At 34.8% G+C, this 14801-nt stretch overlaps 1 protein-coding gene across 5 annotated transcripts in view; it reads left to right on the forward strand.

Moving 5' to 3' along the window:
• IQCM (IQ motif containing M) overlaps window positions 1-14801 on the forward strand; it is a 605776-nt gene that overhangs the window by 426210 nt on the left and 164765 nt on the right. For 4 of the 5 annotated variants that reach the window (XM_084972727.1, XM_084972730.1, XM_084972732.1 and 1 more), the window contains 2 exons: window positions 3628-3772; window positions 12376-12510. In XM_084972727.1, coding sequence (XP_084828853.1) covers window positions 3628-3772; window positions 12376-12510 — 280 coding nt within the window. Of the gene's footprint in view, window positions 1-3627; window positions 3773-12375; window positions 14688-14801 lie in introns of those variants that run through there. The other variant, XM_084972731.1, reaches the window with a different exon arrangement.

Consider the following 14801-nt stretch of genomic DNA (forward strand, 5'->3'; position numbering starts at 1 on the left):
GAGTCTACTTTTCAGTACTTAGGTTGAAGTGCCAGAGAAACATCCTTGAGATGTCAGGGAAGCATATGGGTATATGAGTCTAAAGATTACAAGGAAGTTTGGGCCATAGGGATACATTTGAGAGTCATCAGTATTTCTTAAATTTTCTCTCTCTCTCTTTTTTTTTTTTTTTTTTTTTTTTTTTTTTTTAGGGCTACACCCACAGCAGATGGAAGTTCCCAGGCTAGGGGTTGAATCCGAGCTTCAGCTGTTGACCTAAGTCACAGCAATGCCAGATCTGAGCTGCACCTGTGACCTACATCACAGCTCATGGCAATGCAAGATCCTTAACCCACTGAGCGAGGCCAGGGATCGAACCTGCATCCTCATGGATTCTAGTCAGGTTTGTTACTCCTGAGCCACTCCTAGTAGTTGTTAAACTCTTTCTACCTCAACAAATCTTAAGAAGAATATAAAACCCTCCCACCCATAAAAGTAGGTCAATTTGGCAGTGATTCACACTTTATCTCTGAGAGCGTGCTTTCCCCAGTGAATGCATGAATCTCTTAATTTATTCATGTCTCTGCTTATTGTTACATTATCAAAAAGCCTGACCCATGACCCATACTACCCTACAAAAATAACACCTCCTCTGCTTACTCACTACTCCATTTAAAACACTATTGTTCTTCATATCACTTACTGCCACCTAATACATACATATTGTTTATTAGACTATTGTCCCTTCCACTAGAATGTAATTCATTGTGAGAACACTCTTGACACATGTTTTTGAATAAATTATTTTTGACATGATGGAAGATGGGATGAGAGGATGTAAAATTTTGGAGGTCCTTTCTGCACGTTTTGATTCAGCTCCCTGACCAAGGATGCCCTCCTGTACCCTGCCCTCATCCATAGATTTGAGAATCATTATTAGTGATGCACTCTGGAGTCACTGGTATTGCTGTCATTGTCCATTGTCCAGAAGGAGTATAGAGAACAAGGAGAGAGGCATGTAAAGGTAAGAGGGAGAAGTAGTGGTGCTCAAGGGGAAAGGCAGAGATGAGGATTCTACAAACAATGAAGCAGTAGCAAGAGAGGTATGAAGAAACCAGAATACGCTAGGGCAAGGAAGTTCAGACACCGTGTAATGAAGAGGGTTAGGTCAGTGATTTCTAATGCCCCTAGGATTGAAGGCATAGGCAAAATAGGTAGAAGACATTTCACTAGTATTTCACAGTAGGAAAAAGATAAATGGCTAGTAAACATGAAAAGAAGCTACTCTCTATAGCAATCAAATAAATTAAGTCCTCCTAAGTATCATATAGTAGTGGAATTCTCTAAACAAGCAATCAATTCACTACTTAAAAAAAAAAACCCTAAAAGATATGACCATGTATCAAATAATAAAGCAGACTCTTATTTGGAAAAAGTTTTAAATGCTAATGTATGACAAGTCTGATACATTTACACTTTAAGTCAGCATGGATTGGAAAATTATAATCAGTAATTTGCATTCTCTTGTTGCAATATTGCTGTTGTAAATATCAATTTGTACATTTTTTCTGATTAATTCTATCTTGAGAAACATTTAGAAATATGGTGAAAGATTTACATATTGAGATGACCTAGCATTGTAACTGAGGCATGTTTCTGTACAGAAAGCTAGCAGAGAGGCATGCTATAGTAAGAACCACACAGAAGGACTATTGCCATTTTCACTGAACCAACCTCTTAAACATGAGAACTTCCTAAGCATCCTTCTGAATGCCTCATATCTGAGAGCCATTTCTTAGGGAAGTTCCCATTGTGGCTCAGCAGAAATGAACCTGACTAGTATCCATGAGAATGGTTTCTTCACAAGACAGGTTGTGTCCACAAGAAGGTTTTATTGAATTTGGAGGGAAAACACTCAAATTGGGTTTGGTGGCTGCCCACTGCCCTCTGCCTGCTTAGCAAATGTCATCATTCAACTAAGCAGTGCTCCAGGCAGGGACCTTTTGGCTCATGTTCTAAGAATACAATTAAAACAATACTTGATTCTTAATTATAAGCAAAATAAATCTACTGACAGATTGATATTAAGTAGAATATTGGTCAGAAGTCTGAAGAATTAAGCTCAGAAACATTGAAGGAATGATAAAGGCTACCATAGGTAATTCTCAGGACTCTAGCCAGAACTCTAGCCAGATACTGCACAGAGTCTGATGCAGATGCTGTACTGCTTCTTGAAAAATGGATATTGCTGCCACAGTTACTCTACCACAGAAATCGATTTCAAATTGTAGGAGGTGAGTTCTGTTTCCTACTAAGATCTGAATTATGAAGAATGTTCCAAAAGTGTGACCAATTCATTATTTAAAACAAAACAGTAACAACAACGAAATGACAAGAGCCTATTGAACAAAAGACATATTAAAAATACACATTGGAAAGTGTTACTCAGTGTTGAAAGACATTAGCAAACACTCAGAATCTGCCTGATTCTGATGGAATTCAGATGGAATGAGAAGGGAGAAAAGGAAAGTAGTGGGAGTTCCTTGTCATGCCTCAGTGGTAAAGAACCCAAGTTGTATAATTTACAAGTATACAATATACTGAGGAATATAGTATATGATTAAAAGTGTGGGCTCTAGAGTATCCCTGTTTTGATTTCAGAACCAATTCTGCAACTTACTAACTATAGGACCTTGGGAAGTTATTTAAAGATTAATATGCTTCAGTGTTTTCACTTGTATAATGGTATGCAAAGTACATCAAAGGAAAACTGATTCAGAGGAAATTTCATGACCTTAAAAAATAATGAAATTTCTAAAAAAAAATAATGAAAATAGATGAATTAAGTCTTTAATTCAAGAAGTCAAGAAGAGGAAAAATGTATCTTAAAAAGGAATTAATAAAGATAAGTTGAGAAATTCATGAGCTAGAAATTATAAAATGTAAAAATAAATTGATAGAGAAAATGGAAATGGCTGCTTAGAAAAGAAAAAGAACACCTGAAATACATGAATTTGTACACTTTAATTTTTAAAAGTCTGTTGTGGTAGACTGTAGAAAATGTATATACAGAAAAATATAGTCAGAGATAAAAGGTAAACTAATAAACATTTGCACATATGCTGAAAATGATTAATTTCTTTAATATTCAGATTTTTAAAAGAAATCAATAAGTAAAACCTGAAAAAAAAAGCAGTAAAAAATAGGTAAAAGACATAAATATGCAATTTTCAAAAGAAAGAAAATACCAGGATGTTAATACCTAGAATGGATAGCTTAGGCAAGAATCATCTATTACAGAGTAATGCCATAATAAAAATCTTATTTTTTTTTCTGGCTGAGTGATCTATGTATTATAGAAATCTGGACACTTAGGAAGCTGCTATGAAAATATCTACCTCTGAGATCTCTGTTTTATGAGAAGAATGAGTATGTGATGACAAAGCAAGTCAAAATGAAGCTCTCTAAACTTTAGGGAGACTTTCTCTATAATGCATGTATTTAACCACCCTAGTTTATAACTTAAATAAATATATCCATAATCTGAGAAACTGGGTGAGACAGATGAAAGGAATAGAGTAAAATCAGATTAAATATAAATAGCATTATTACATAAGGAATTCATTTGTCTGTATTGCTGTTTCATAGGCCTTGTGTCATGGACCAGATTTGAGAGCAGTTATAAACAAGTATTGCAAACTAATCTATCGTATCAAATATCGACTTGGTCTTTGGAGGACAAGGCAAATAATAAACCTTGCAGAGCTAGAGGAATGGATGGACAGAAAAAAATGTAAGTGATACTGTCGTTTTTTATTTGATTTTAGATTTGCAATTAATTTAACCATTGAAAATTTACATATAGGAGTTCCTGCTCTGGTGCAGTGGGTTAATGATCCGGTTTGTTTCTGTGAAAGTGCCGGTTCTATCCCAAGCTTGGCACAGTGGGTCAGGGATCTGGCAGCTGAGATGCATGTCACAGCTGCAGCTCAGATTTGATCTCTGGCCCAGGAACTTCCTCGTGCCATGAGGTCAGCCAAAAGAAAGAAAATTTATATATAATTACCCATAGACAACACAAGTAGACCACATTTTTTTTATTGCTCTAAGCTATTTGCATTTTAAAGTGACACATTGGATTAATTTATTATGGTCTTTTGTTTATAAACAACAGAAAGCTCATGCTTGCTAACCAAAACAAAAAAGGAAGTTTAAAGGAAAGATAAAGGAAAGATAGCTAAAGAATCAAATTTCATACAGGACATGAACCAGGGTTGCTCTAGGGAGCTAGGGAACCAAAAGTAGGGATAGATAAGATGCTAGCACTTTATGACTTTGTTCTTGAGTTTTAAATTCAAATTCTAGGAAGAAAACACCTGATTGGATTAGCTTGAGTAGTTATGTGTCCAACACTTTGCCATGAGAGGGCAGAGAAATTTGCTTGATAGTTGCATAGAAGCTGTATTCATTGTGGGTAAGGGTTTCTCCCAAAAGGAAAACTACATTTTGATAACAGAAGAACAATTAATGGACATCGAGGAGACTAAATAAGATATCCATTAACATGATGCTCTTTAATGTTCAAATTTTATACAAAGAACAAGTTTCTTGGGAGTTTCCATTGTGATCCAGCAGGTTACAAACCCAACTGCTACCCATGAGGATACATTTCAATCCCTGGCCTCGATCTGTCAGATAAGGATCTAGTGTTGCTGTGAACTGAAGTATAGTTTGCAGATGTGGCTCATATCCTGTGTTGCTGTGGCTGTGGGCTAGGCCAGCAGCTGCAGCTCTGATTCAATGCCTAGCCTGGGAACTTCCATGTGCTGCAGGTGTGGCCCTGAAAAAACAAAACAAAAACAAGTTTCCCAATTTCTATCTTAATTTGATAGAGAATTTTTAATGAATTTAGTATTGCTTAGGATTAGGATGAATATCACATCCAATTTTTTTGGTTAAAAAATAAAGTTCCCATCATGGCTCAGTGGTTAACGAATCCAACTAGGAACCGTGAAGTTGCAGGTTCGATCCCTGGCCTTGTTCAGTGGGTTAAGGATCTGGCGTTGCCATGAATTGTGGTGTAGGTTGCAGACATGGCTTGGATCCTGTGTTGCTGTGGCCCTTGGTATATGCTGGCAGCTACAGCTCCGATTAGACCTCTAGCCTGGGAACCTCCATAAGCTGCGGGAGAGGCCCTGGAAATGGCAAAAAGACAAAAATAAATAAATAAATAAATAAATAAATAAATAAATAATAAATAAATGAGGAGTACTTGTTTCTGTTTCCATGTGTAAGGAGCTTCCCTCCATCTAAGAAGATAAAATATGCTGAACAGACTAAAAAGTCTACAACTTTTTTTAGATCTATAATAGAGGGAAGAACATAGCAAACTATTGCCTCTGAGATAGGAGACACAGACATGCAAATTCAGGGAGTCTCAGCTTACCAGAGCAGAGACTCATGAGCAGAAACTGATGTGGGAATCAGTTCTGGGGTAAGAAAAATGAACTGTAACTAATGAATGACTGAAGGCTCAGTGTGGACAACTCTGAGAGTTAGAAATTCCAGGAGGATTCAGTCATAGAGGGGCCTCTGCAATACTGTGATGTTTATCTCCAGGAACTCAACCAGATTCCCATAATAAATATGAATAAATGAATGATTTTGAAATATGCCAGAGCACTCCATTCTTAAGGCTTGCCTTCAGAGAAAAGTAATTATCCATAGCCTAATCTGCTGGCTATTATCAGAGCCTAACTAACACGTGGATAGGAAATACGCAACCCCAGTCCACTGTGAATATCCTGTCCAACCTGAAGGGGAAGAAAAAAATTGGGAAACCCTCATGAAGATCATAGTCCAGAGACAGGTTCAATAAAAGAATGAGACCGAAAGAAACATTGGAACACTTCTCCTCCCCTAACAACTTATCACCACATTTTTTACAGCAATTCTTTTTACCCAATATGTCATGTCTAGCTATCAAGAAAAAATTTCAAGGTTTACAAAAATTCAGAAATCCCCCCACAAGTTGTAAAGACTTCAGAACCAGCAGGGAAGGAATGTTGGAATTTTCAGGCTGGGGATTTAAAACAAATATGATTAATATGTGAATTATGGATAAAATATACAGCATGCAAGAACAGATGGGCAGTGTAGGCAAAAAGATGGAAATTCTAATAAAGAACCCCAAAGAAATGTTAACAACAACAACAGCAACAAAAACAACAAAAAGCCTATAACAGAAATGAAGAATGCCTTTGATGGGCTTATTAGTGGCTGAGGAAAGGTTCTCTGAGCTAGAAATTATACCCATATAATCTTTGAACACTGAAAAGCAAAGAGAACATAGACTGAAATAAAAAACAGAACAAAATATCCAGGGACTGTGGGGTAACTACAAAAGGAGTAATGTATGAGAATACGAGAGGGAGAAAAAAGAGAGAAAGGAATATAAGAAATATTTATAACAGTAATGAGGAGAATTTCCCCCAAATTCATGTCAGTTACCAAACTGTAAATCTAGGAATCCCAGAGAACACCAAGCAGAACCATCTACAGAAAATTAAAGATAAAAAAATTCTAAAAGAAGCTAGACAGACAAAGCACTTTGACTCTGGAGGGAAAAAAAAATTACATATGATATATCCAAAAGCATGCAACCAAGAAGAATGGCATGAAATAAAGTGTTGAGTGAAACAAAACACCAACATCGAATTATGTTCCTTGCAAAATCATCCTTAAAAAATTAAGGACTTTCTCAGACAAACAGAAATTGAGGGAATTTGTTGCCAGTAGATCTGTCTTGCAAAAAGACTTAAAAGATTTTTAGAGAGAAGGCAAATAATATAGACCAGAAACTCAGACTACAAAAAGTAAAGAAGAGCATTGAAGAAGAAATAAGAAAGCAAAGTAAAACATTTGCTTTTCTTATTTCTAAGTGATCAACCATAAAAGTTTGTTCAGAGTAATATTAGCAACATACTCAATTAAAATAGAATATATAGCTTGGGTATAGTTATATATGCTAATTATAGATGTGTGTGTGTGTGTATATATATATATATATATATATATATATATATATATGAATGACAGCTATTATACAAGGGATGGGAGGGAGGAATTAGGATTATTCTGTTGTTGCAAGATATTTGCACTACCCATGAAGTAGGATAGTGATATTTGAAAGTGGATTTAGATTACTTATAAATGTATATTGTGAACTTTAGAGCAACCATTAAAAAAGTTTAAAAAAAGTATAATAGATATGCTATGAAATGGGAGAAAGTGTAGTCATAGAAAATTAATTAAAAGTGTAAAAGGCATGGCAAAAGTAGAAGACACAAGAACAAAGAACAGGGGCAACAAATGGAAAACCTATTGGATACAGTAGATATAAATCCAGCTTTATCAGTAATCACTTTGAATGTTAAATGATGTGAATGCACCAATTAAAAGACAGATATTGTCAAAGCAGACCAAAACACAACCCAACTATATGCTCTAACAGGAAACTCACTTTTAATACAAAGACATATATAGATTAAAGTAAATGGATGGAGAAGAAACACTAATCAAAAGCAGGAGTAGCTGTATTAATTTCAGAAAGAGCAGACTGTAAATTATGGAAACTAATCAAAGTTGAAGAAAGGCATTGCTTAATGATAAAGGGAGTCAATTGTCTAAGAAGACATTAGCAATTCTAACTGTGTATGTTCCTGACAATATAGCATGTAAAGCAAAAACTGATAGAACTACAAGGAGAAAGAGATGAATCCACTGTCCCAGTTGGAGACTTCAGTGCTCCACTATAAAAAATAGATCAAGCAAAACAGATTGGGAAAGACATAGTTGACCTCAACAATACCATTCATCAACTGGATGTAAATGACATAACTACACTACTTCATCCAACATCACAATACACAGTTTTCTCAAGGTCTCATGGAACATTCACCAAGATAAATCATATTCTGGGCCATAAATGTACCTTAACACATTTAAAATAATAGAACCTATACAATGTCTCCTCTGAGACCACAGTGAAACTAAATAGGAAATCAGCAACTGAAAGATAATTGAAAAATTCCCAAAAAAGTGAAGATTAAACTACAGATTTCTAAATAACACATGGGGGAAAAAAGAAATCTAAAGAGAAATCAAAATTATTTTGCACTAAATAAAAATGAAAATATAAAAATATGTGGGATGCAAAGCTGTGCTTAAATGGAATTTTTTTTTTTTTTGTCTTTTTCCATTTCTTGGGCCGCTCCCATGGCATATGGAAGTTCCCAGGCTAGGGGTCGAATCGGAGCTGTAGCTACCGGCTGTAGTCACAGGCCTACACCAGAGCCACAGCAATGTGGGATCTGAGCTGCATCTGCAACCTACACCACAGCTCACGGCAACGCCGGATCCTTAACCCACTGAGCAAGGCCAGGGATCAAACCCTCAACCTCATGGTTCTTAGTCGGATTCGTTAACCACTACGCCACAATGGGAACTCCCTTAAATGGAAATTTATATCATTAAATGCATATATTAGAATGGAAGAAAGATCTAAAATCAGTAACCTAAGTCTGCACTTTAAGAACCTTGAAAAAGAGCAAATTAAATCCAAAATAAACAGAAAAGAAATAATAAGAATAACAGAAGAAATCAGTGTGTAGTATTAAGTGAAAGAAGCCAATCTGAAAAGGCTGCATCCTATATGATTCCAACTATCTGATATTCTGGAAAAAGTGAAACTGGAGAAAATAAAGAGATCAGTGGTTGCCAGGAGTGGGATGGGATGGGGGGAAGGATGAATTGGCAGGCACAAGGAGTTTTAGGACAGTGAAACTATTTTGTACAATACTGCAGTGATGGATACATATTATTATACATTTGTCCAAACCCAAAGAATCTACAATACCAAGAGTGAATCATAGGGTATACTGTTGCCTTTAGTGACTGTGATGTGTCTGTGTAGGTCTATCGTTGGTAACAAATGCACTACTCTGGAGAGTGATGTTGATAATTGAGGGGAGGCTGTGCTTGAGGGGTAGTAAAGGTCGTATGAGATACTTCTGTACCTATCTCCTTCTCAACTTTAAACTTAAAATTGCTTTTATAACTTTTTTAAAAAAATAAGAAAATGATGCAAGTAAATCATATTTAATCAGAATCACATTTAATTTATTATTGCCTTATAATGTAAAAGTGCTGCATTTTTTGGAAGTTCTAGCTAATCATAAACTGTCTATTTTACAGTGGACTGTAAGTTCCATGAAGACAAGGACTGTGTCTGTTATGTTCATTAATACACACTCCCTATTAACAAATGCCTGGTTTATCAGGTCTCACAAATATTTTTTGAAGTTGATCGTTTTCATTTAGTTTATTAATTATGCTAAAATTATGTACCAAAAATATTTGCCAATAACCAGCATTCTTTGAGTTAGGAGGAAGAAAGTGATCAGAGAGAAGGAAAGAGGGAGAGATTTTATGTGAGTCATGGAACTCAGATCAGTTCACCAAGTCCAGCAGCCTGCTTTTCAGAGAAAAAAGCAGAAAGGAGAAAAGTATTTGAGAGTTGAAAAGGCAGGAAGAATAAGGGAGAAAGAGAAAACAAGTGAGAGAGGCAGAAAAAGAGAAAACTCTTCTGTCATGGGGGAGCTGCTGGAACTCCTTTTACTTAAAAAAAAAAAAATCCTTTAAAAAGTGAGAGAGAGTTGAACTATCTTTTTTAGGTAATTATTTTTGTCCAAAGCTGTGGCGTGTAGAAGTTCAGGGATCGAACCTGTGCCACAGCAGTGGCCCAAGCCACTGCAGTAACAATGCCAGATCCTTAACCCACTGCACCACTAGAGAACTGAGTTCAGTTATCTTACTTGGGAGTTGACCCCAGGAAATACTGTTAGCAGAAGGGAGAAATGACAGGGAAGAGATGGAAGGAAGAACAAAGTACATTATCGAGCAGATTACCATGTGGACAACCATCACTTAATCCCTCTAGAGAACAGTGTAGCCATCCTGCCTCAAGTGCCAGGTCTGTATCCACCAACCCCCACCCCCAGATAGAGATGAAAGGTTGCTGCAATGGGAACGTTGGCTGGCTCCTTGCACAGGTGGGCTGAGTGAAGTCTTGCAGCCAGAGGGAGCCCTTAGGCAATGAAATGCAGATACTGGCAATTGAAAGTCAGGTCACCAAGCACAGAAATGTAACAGGTAAGGCAACATGAATGGAGCCATCAACAGCAACCGCTCTAGCTTACTTATTTGAATAGAGAGAAAAAGTCGTAGATATACTAAATAGAAGTTTATGTTTATTTTCTGCTGCGTTTCGGGGTCTGGAATAGCTACTCATCTTCAGGAAATCACTAAATACTTCTTGAACTGGTTGATGTGTTAGGTCTGTCCATCTCAACTGAATGAGTGAATGAATGAATGGATCGAAAATGAAACCCATGTGGTTGATTGCCAGGATGATATGTTAGCTTCTGTTAGAAACCACTCTGGTTCTCTTTGTCTTTGGAAGTCCATATTTCAGAGCTAAACTTGTTCAGAGGCACAGTTTGTAAATGCTGATTAACAACCAGATTCATGGGGCTAATCCATACACTTCAGCATGGAGACTCAGTATTACCTTTTTGAAAAAAAAATTAAATGGAGAACTACGCTTAATTCATTTGGTCATTATATAATCCCTGTCAAATGCCAAGTATGGGAAATAGCTGAGGGATGACCCAACTGAACGGTTTTCTGGGGAAGCCTTGATCCAGGAGTGACAAAAGACCTTTAAGTAGCAAGTAGGAATGCACTAAGTCATTTTTTAAAAATTTTTATTTATTTATTTTTTAATTTGAGGAGTGTGCACATATTCCATAATTATTTTTAATTACAACAATAATAAAAACTCTGTTAATGAAGCAAATCTTGTTAGAAACTAATTAAGAAAACTTGGTAGAATTCAAATTGGAAACAGTTTGAATTGACAATTCTGAATGCATAGTGGTAAGAGACTATCTATCATGCAGTAATTAAAGAACATTTTAAATCTTACCCTTCAGCTGTATCTTCATAGCTCTTTTATAATTGTAGGTAACTAGCTAGTTAACTAATTCCAAAGAAAATATATTCATCACTGTATACAATTTTCTTTTCATGTTCAATAATATCTAGTGATTGGTTTGCATGGTTTAGGGAGAATGCTTGTTCTTTAAATTTTTTTTTTTTTACAAAATAAAATACATATATTTAAACACAATTACATTCACACAGATTATTATATCATGGATCTTAAGAAACATATTAAGCGACTCCCTTTGGAGAAGTGGAATGGAAAATATGCTGAGACAAATAGGAAATTTATTCTATATTTTATCCCATTTTGTATGGCTTTCATCTTTACTATTTAGTATTACCTATTACATTTCAATTTTTCTTTAAAAATTAGCATTATATTAAAATTGTGTGTATTATGCAACTAAAATTTATAAAGAAGAAAGTCTTATATACCATTAAATATTTTATATAGCATAATAAGAAGAGTAGCTTAACTGGTAAGAATAACAAAAATAATACACCCTCTGAAAATAAGTAAAATATAAAATGCATAAGTAGTTTAAAAAAACAGTGTAACTATATAAATATGTCCTCACAATTTGTTACATCTCATTGATTCTTCAATAAAGACATTACACCATTCTAGGTAATGTGATAAACAAGACATTATAGACTTTACATTGTACCATGGAGAGAAATGGTTATTAATAATGCAATTGTAGACCTATATTATTTAATTGTACAGTTTTATTATTTAATTATAATTATCATAAATTCTTTGATGGAGAGGAAATCAGAATCAGATGTAAGAAGACTAGGAATGCATGAAGTCATTGAATGAAAAAGAAACATTATAAGGGCAAAATGAGAAGCAGAGTAAGCAGTCCAAAGTGAAATCAGCAAGTCAAGTAATCAGAATGTGGGTAGGAATTAAAAATAGATGAAAAAAATAGGGAAACTAATTAAAACTAATAAAAAATGACTGCTGAAATGGACCAACAGAAGGCAGGCCCCAGAAACCCTGACACTGACATCAAAGCTATGTCTTATGTTTTGGTTTGAACATCGATGTATGGAGAGTCTGTGGACCAGTGTCAGATAAACCAGGCCAGAGGATGCCCGTGTTCTGTTTGGGGAAGCAAGTCGGAATTTCACTCCTGTGAAATGGCAGAGGGAGAAGCAGGCCCACTTCCTCTAAGCTTCTGCAGGAGGCTCTCATCTGGGAGGCTTATCATTAAACATCAAATTAAAACTGGAGTGAACAATCTGAATGATACTTTCAGATGGGGCATGTATTTGATACATTATTTACAAAGAGAATATTTCCTGTTATATTTTTCCTTGTAGTCTATGAAACAATGTTTGCCAAAAGAGAAGGTTGGCAAGGATTAGACAGAAGTGAGCTCCTTAAATACTTCAATGACTGTGGTCATTTCCCAACCCATCAGCAAATTGATGAAGTTTGGGATCTGGTCCTTAGAGGTGAGTGTTTTCTCATTTCTTTTTTTCTTTCACTTTCTTCTCCCTTCTTTTTTTCCTGCCCACTTTCCTCCCTTGTTCTTTCCTTCCTTCTCTTACTTTTATGTATCTGGTCTTATAAATACTTTTTCATATTTTTAAAACGTGGTTTTCATATATATGAAAGAAGGAGAGAAGATGATGGAGCAATAGGACGTGAGGCTCACCAACTCCCACAAATATTTTGAGATTTAAAGAACAGGTTAAAAGAAGTTAATACAGTAAAGTTATTTTTAGGGGGATAGAAGAGACGATTTTAGCTTTTTAAATGTATTTTTTGTTATGTATGTTATATATCTTATGTCTGGATATATTTTAAACCACAATGTATTTTAACTGCTAATACTAAAATGACTTCTCCTGAATAGCTGGGCTTGGTGCTGAAGAACATAGTGAAGTTTAAATGTTTAAACGTTATAAATTATTTCAATACAATAGAGTTTCACAGTTAGAAAATCATTTCTGAACAATAAATAAGTGAAAAGATAATATTGATTGTATGGGGATATTTAATAAGTTAAATGAAGCAACATTCTTCCCTTCTCCCTTCTCTAAAGACTAGTAAGGGGTGGAAACTGTCATCAGGGGTAGGAAATCTCAATGAATTCCCTTAAGTCCTTAAGATTCTTAATCAGCATTTTTTTTGTGTCCACATTAATGCTGTGCTTTGTTGCCATGTTTCGAAAGGATGGATGACCCACAATTTAATTGAGAAAAAAATTGAACAAAACATTTGAGGCCCTTTTTTGAATAGGGGAAAAGGGCCCACATGTCAGTAGGAAGATATGATTAATGTCAGAGTGACAAGGCTGAAGCTTCATTATAGGTTGAGGTTCTCTTCCTTTGTTTGTTCTTAGTGTAAATATATTTAATTCTTTACCTATATACAGACTTTGCTTTGCTGCTGCTGAATCCCTAGTGCCTAGAAAACTTTTCTAGACTTTCCATAAATACATGTTCACAGACCAGAGAAGCATCCAGATCACTTTGTGCTTCAGTGGTCATGGCTAGGTTGTTTGTTGAAGCAACTTTGTCCTGATGGCAAAAACTTTGAATATTTATTATAGAAAATTTGGGGATGTAAGATACATAAAATTACTAATAAATAGCAGTTGTTAACATTTGTGTTTATCATTCCCAGTTTTTTTCTGTACATATAACATTTTTATGAAAATTGAGTTTTTCTACATGTTTGAAAAGTTACTTTTTTTGCTTAATAATACTCATTAATTTCCAAGCCATGTATATCTTATACATTATTTTTGACTGAGTAATGATCTATCATAACAGTGTTGTGTAAAGTATTTATCTTGTACATTTAAGTTTTCTCCATTTTCCTTTATAATAAATAAATAATAATAAAAATTTAAAAATTGAATGCAGCAAAACAGAATTAATCAGGGATTTCAAAACTTATACTGATTAGTGTTAGTAATTTAAAATGCAGGTTTTTGTTCAAATTAACTGCTTCATAGTGATATTTTCCTTTACAGAATATTTTGGAATATATCAAAAAAGCTGAGGTTTAAAGCATGGCTCTAGAATTAGCTTGCCTGGATTTAATTCCTGGCAATACTTACTAGTTCTATGTCTTTGGACAAATTATTTATCTCTGCTATGCCTTATTTTCTATATGGAGGATAATATTATCTAAGTCATTGGGCTATTATGAGATTTAAATGCAATAATTCATAGAAAACATGTTTCCCATTATAAGTAGTGGATAAATATTTGCTATTATTATTCTTAAATAATTCTTAAGTATACTGAAGTAATAGGAAAATTAATTTTCATAATTTTATTTTGAAAATATTAAAATTCTAATTACAGACTGACTTATTTCTATAAAGATTTTTGTATTGAATGTTATCCATTGGTTTCCACCCATATCATCTCTTTTGATTATCATGATGACCTGTGTGCTAGAGAAGATGATATGCTCATTTATGTTCATTTTACAGATGAGAGAACTGAGACTCAGAAAGAGACATTTTTAAGCTCATTAGGAGAGTTGGAACTTTATCTCTGATCTCTTCAAGTCGAGTTCAATGCTCTTTCGATTTTACTATGCGGAGACACTTTAAAAGTTCAGTGCTACACAAACGTAATTAGATAGATGATTAAAATATTCTTGACAGCAAGTACTGCTTTTCATTGATCTTTCACAGACTAGATAATGCCTTGCAATGTAGTAGGTTTTCCATAAATGATTCACTCTATTAAATTTCTTATTAAAACTAGAATTTTCAAAAGAA

Source organism: Sus scrofa, chromosome 8, assembly GCF_054392235.1.
Source record: "Sus scrofa isolate SSC_HxYL_T2T_F1_AM1 chromosome 8, Sscrofa_HxYL_maternal_Yorkshire_Landrace_v2.0, whole genome shotgun sequence".
In the NCBI taxonomy this organism is placed as follows: Eukaryota; Metazoa; Chordata; class Mammalia; order Artiodactyla; family Suidae; genus Sus; species Sus scrofa.